The sequence below is a fragment of the Myotis brandtii genome, unplaced genomic scaffold (assembly GCF_000412655.1).
Source record: "Myotis brandtii unplaced genomic scaffold, ASM41265v1 scaffold825, whole genome shotgun sequence".
Taxonomy (NCBI): domain Eukaryota; kingdom Metazoa; phylum Chordata; class Mammalia; order Chiroptera; family Vespertilionidae; genus Myotis; species Myotis brandtii.
Genome location: NW_005371349.1, coordinates 1,540,174 through 1,545,532, shown reverse-complemented (window position 1 = coordinate 1,545,532; position 5,359 = coordinate 1,540,174). Strand labels below are relative to the sequence as shown.

At 58.4% G+C, this 5,359-nt stretch overlaps 1 protein-coding gene across 1 annotated transcript in view; it reads right to left on the bottom strand.

Annotated features, from left to right (window-relative positions):
* The window catches only part of MXRA7 (matrix-remodelling associated 7), a 17,979-nt gene that overhangs the window by 11,803 nt on the left and 817 nt on the right, over positions 1–5,359 (bottom strand). Inside the window, exons 3-4 of the mRNA XM_005884332.2 lie at positions 5,165–5,267; positions 1,193–1,256 (exon numbers count right to left, since the gene is read on the bottom strand). Of these exons, the coding sequence (XP_005884394.1) occupies positions 1,193–1,256; positions 5,165–5,267 (167 nt within the window). The remainder of the gene's footprint in view (positions 1–1,192; positions 1,257–5,164; positions 5,268–5,359) is intronic.

The following is a 5,359-nucleotide window of genomic DNA, read 5'->3' as shown; positions in this document are numbered from 1 at the left end:
ACAGATGCCGACAGCCCAGCCCTGCTGGCCTCCAGGGGGAGGGGGAGGCTTCGCCCCCAGCCCAGCCCAGCCCAGCCCAGCCGGGCCCACGCCAGCCTTGGTTCCTGCATTCCTGCAACCCTCTTCCGAGGCTCCTGCCAGCAGTCGACTTAAAGTCACAGCAACAGCCTTGCTTTTTAAAAATTACAGGATAGCCCTAGCCTGTTGGGCTTAGTGGCTAGAGCATCGGCCTGCAGACTGAAGGATCCCGGATTCAATTCCGGTCAAGGGCACGTGCCTCGGCTACAGGCTCGATCTGGTTGGGGGCGCGTGTGGGAGGCAACCAAGCGATGTGTGTCTGTCACATGGATGTGTCTCTGTCTCTACCTCTCCCTGCCACTCTCTCTGGAAATCAATGGGAAATATCCTCTGTGAGGATTAACAACAAACATTACGAAATAGTTCAAACATACACAAAAGTATAGCAAGTCCTCCGTCTGCCTGCCCTATAGGCTGAGCAAATGTTGACGTTTTGCTGTTTTTGCTTCAGCTTCTTTTTAAGAGAAGGAAACATGACAGATGCAGCGGTGGCAGCTCCACACCGCGTTCGGTTCTGTCTGTCTGTCCAGGGCACTGGCCCCAGGGGCGCCCGGGAAACACACCGCCTTCCACTAGGTCACGTTTGCATTGGTTGTTTCCTCCGTGTCCTGGTCGCTCCCTTTCTCTCCTGGCGCCTGACCCTGATGGCCAGCAGGAGGCCTGTGAGCTGGAGCCGCTCAGGTCGGGGCGTCTGTCCGGCAGGCGGAGTGGCTTTGGTCTCCATGAAACAGGGCGGCGGGGCTTGGAGAGAGTGAAGGGCATGGCCATGACCCCATGGCTGCGACCCCAGGCGGTGAGGGGCAGCTCAGGACAGGAGGTCAGGGGCTCCGTTTATCAGGGGGGGCCCTGTGTTGGGAGACAGCTCACAGTTTACAGGTAAAAAGGAGGTGGGCAGGGAGGTGGGTGCAGGGAGGTGGGGTGGAGGGAGCGGCTCTGAGCTGGACATCCTGGGGCCAACAGGACTCCATGTCTCAGCCCCCCTCCTCATTCTCTCTCCCCTCAGCCCGCCACTCCGACCCTCAGCTGGGATCCCAAGAGCCCACAGCGCAGCGGGCGTTCATGGCCAGAGCGAGAGCTGGACGGAGAGCCGGCCTCGGTGCCAGGTCCCACTCACCATCATCTTCCTCAGGCTCTGCTGGGGGTGCTTCCTCCTCGCTGTCCTGCTCCTGCTCCTCTTCCTGCAAGACGAGGGGGGTGGTCAGTGCTGAGGGGGGTCAGTGCCCTCGCCCCAGCTCTGGGGGTGCGGCTCAGAGGCGAGTGGACAAATATGGAAACGCCTGCAGGTGTAAGACGGCTGCCCACAGCGAGGAGGCAGCACTGGGACGCGAGGTCCGGAGGGGCTGTCCCGGAAGGGGGACGGGCGTGTCCGGTGGGAAGGGCCCGGCGGGGCCTCCAAGGACCTCTCTCCGGCTCCAGCACCGGCTCTCAGGGATTCGGTGAGGGCACCGCCTCCTGGGCTCCGCATTCAGTGCCCTCCGCCTCCCGCATGCCTGGGCAGTTGGTCCCACCGCGTCCATGTCCAGTGCACCCCCCGCCGCCACCGAAACCGGACATCAGTGAGGGCGGGGCCTCCCCAGCGCCGGCCGGTGCTCACTCGGTAAACGCGGAGCCCAGAACCGGGGCTCAGGCCCCAAAGAGTCAGAGAAGCCACACCAGGGGGGAAGGTGGGCCATCGGGCCCAGGCTGGCGGGGCACCAGGGAGGAGAGAGGCGACTGCTTGGGGTGCTCTGGCGGCATGGCCAGTCAGTGGGTTAAGCTGGCCCCCCACGCACACCTCACCCCCACCCGGGGGTCCCCGTCCCTCCCATTTCCCGTCTGTGGCAAAGGCTGCCCCGTCAGCATGTCAGCATGCGCCTTCCCCACCCTCCTTTCTAAGCTTCAGTGTAGCTGGGGAGTTGACAGTTCTTTCCTTTGACCTCAGAAGAGCTGGAAGGTCATCACGATGCAAGACTGAAACCCAATCGGTCCTGTTTCCCGGCAGCGGAAAGCCTGAGGCCCTTGCTGCCCGAGCCCCCGGCTGAGCGCTGTGCGTGGGCATCACCTCATACAGTTCACTCTACACGCCTGTGAGGTGGACGGTCACCATCATCACCAGTCATTACTGCAGGGTCAGGACTACGGCCAGCCAGTGAGGCGCTGGCCTTGAGGGTGTGTGTGTGAGGGTGTGAGTGTGAGGGTGAGGGTGTGCGTGTGAGTGTGAGGGTGTGTGTGTGAGGGTGAGTGTGTGAGTGTGAGGGTGAGGGTGAGGGTGGGTGGGTAATTTAGTGGAGTGTCCACAACTCTTCAGTCATCAAGAGGAGCAAGCTCCTATTTTAATACAATTGTCTTGATGAGGAGGCATTCACGTTGGTTACCGCTTTGTGTTGTTTTTGGTGCTCCCTTAATGTTTTCATTTTCCCCCGGCAAGTGCCTCACTCATTTCATTCCACGCTAATCCCCACCTTGTTCTCACCATCCCCATTCCGTGGACCTGCGCCGTCCAGCCGACACCACAGGTCGCTGCCGAGCGCTGGGTGTGTGCTTAGTCCTACTGAGCGTGCCCTGCCCTGAGTGTAAGGCACACGTGGGATTTTGAAGATTTGGGATAAGGTATGTAAAATATCTGAATTTTTATAGGGATTACACATTGAAGCGATATTTTTGATATATTGAGTTAAATAAAAAATTTCACCGATTCTTCTTTATTTTCTATTTTCATGTGGCTACTAGAAAGCTAGAAATTACATTGCGACTCACACATTTCTAGTGGACAGCATTGTTACAGACCGAAGCTCAGAGAGGCTAAGCAATTTGCCCAAGGCCGGGATTTAGGCAGTTTGTTAACCGCCTGGGACCTCAGGGTTGTTAAACTGTACAGCGGGGACAATGGTAACACCTCTCCGATCCGGTCCTCGTGGCGGTGCCCAGCATGTATTGGCCTCTCTTTGTGACAAGTGCCCTCTAGGGAACGTCACTTCCCATCCGTAAAACAGAGCTAACGTCCATTCTGCGGTGTTGGGAAGGACCCCCCCCCCCCCCCCCCCCCCCCCCGCCCCCATCTGGGGCACCCTGCTTCCCCTCCCTCTTTACCTGGCTTTCTTTCTCTCCCAGCTGTCAAGTCATTGTGGACACCCATGATCGTCACATGGCATAGACAGATACACAGATAGAGACACCTACACACAGACACATAGGTGTAGAGGTGCAGTGACAGCCATGCACACCTAGAAGCTAGTGAGCTTCTCTGTCTGATGGCAGAGATTTTGTTTGCTGCTCTACCCTCCGCAGCGAGGACAGTGTTCCCCACGTGCTTGGCACTTGATAGGTATTTTTTGAAGGAACGAATGAATGAGAGGAACATAGACTGTGCTTAGCCTGCACCCGACATGACCCTCCTGCAGGCATTCCCCTCCCGGGACCTCTGTTCAGACCTGTGCCTGTGCAACCATCTGCGCTCACTCCTGTCCTGGCTGGCATTGCGGTCATTTGGACAGGTGTCCTCGTCTCTACCCTGGGTTGCGGCTGGGCGCGCCCCGAGGTCGGGAACTTTGCCTGACGAGTCTCCTCGCCAGCACCTGCGCAGGGGTGGTCCCCTCCAGTTCCAAAAAACTAAAGACAAGGCAACCCCCACCAGCTCGGAGCAAGATGACGCCCAACAGGGGGAGAGTGCAAGCAAAACCCATATCTTTCTTTAGAAAACCGAGTTATTCCCCCGAGGGGGTGCACCGTTCCCGGAAGCACTGCAATACCGGGTCGATGCGCGGAGTGGACGGAGCAAGCTCCTATTCCATCTCCCAGCTTCAAAAATCCATTTAATATAATGTCCTCGGATAGAGGACGTATCAGATATTAAACTGATAAGAACAGATACTACACTTGATCTTAGCCAAAAGGCCGAGAAGCGATACTGCCTGCCCGGCCGGCGCCGGCTCCCTCCCGGCGTCGCACACATTGCAGGCAGGGTGAGCACGCGAAGCCGGAGCCTCAGGCCTCGTCTCATTTCCTTACGTCGCCCACAGTGCGGTGCATCCACCAGACTCTCCTGCAGATGCTTTTGCGCGCTCCATTTTTAACCAGAAATCCTATATCCCTGGTTGTTCCCTGGTTCCCGCGCAGAAGCCATTTCTAATCTGCATGCCCCGCCCCTTGCCCCTCCCCTCCCCCCAGGAGCGGTGACCTCCGGGGCCGACTCCACCCGCCCCACCGCCTCCGCGCGCGGTGGTCCCAAACCCAGCCATCCGCATCCCTACCTCCTCCCCTCCCTGCCCAGGACCTCTCTGCCCGCGTCCGCGCTCTTCCGGCCGGATTCTGTCCAACAGTTGGGGTCCCGGGTGCTTGCGCCCTGAGAAGGGGGTCGCCTGGATTACATTAATCGGAAAGGGGAATATTTTCCGTCGCAAATCTAGGCATTGGAGTCGGAGGCCAGAGCGTGGGCCAAAAGACAGAGGTGTAGTAAATAAAGCATGGAAGGCGACTCGGGACTGGTTGGCACGCCGCTGACCGGCCCAGCGCCTGGAGCTTATGATCCGGGCCTCGGAAGTGCCCCGGAGAAAGCTTGCTCTTTCCTGCCGTGATCGCCTCCCCACCCCTGGCCTGAGACGCACGTGGAAAGCAGTTAGCAGCGTGCCATTGGAGCCTAGCTTCCTTGGGACGTTTGACTACTGACAGGTTTCCTGCCTTAGGCGCCGCACCACTCAGTCCAGCCCCCCGGAGGCAGGTACCTCGAATGCCGCTGAGACACTTGCCCCAAGACGGTCTCCTAGGTGGTTAAGTGGTGCTACCCACTCCCACAATCCTTAGAACGAAGGAAGCTTTTGCTGCGTCGAAACAGTTCTGCCTTTGCACCAGCAACTTCCCCCCAAGGGGGTGCACCGGTCCCGGAAGTACTGCAATACCGGGGCGATGCGCGGAGTGAACGGAGCAAGCTCCTATTCCATCTCCCAGCTTCAAAAATCCATTTAATACGATGTCCTCGGATAGAGGACGTATCAGATATTAAACTGATAAGAACAGATACTACACTTGATCTTAGCCAAAAGGCCGAGAAGCGATGCTGCCTGCCCTGCCCTGGCCGGCACCCTCCTCCCACCACCCACATTGCACTCACGGTGAGCCGGGTCGCCGGCAGTCGAGCCCTCACTTCCTTTGCTTCTTTGGCAGCACCATGGCACTCACCAGAGGGTAGACTCTTGTGCCGGCTTTTTAATTCTCTATATTTTTAAAGAGAAATTTTATGTGTCCTGTGGCGTCGTCCTTTGCCGGAGGTTGGGCGGCAGACTGGGGAGTGGGGGGTGGGGTGGGG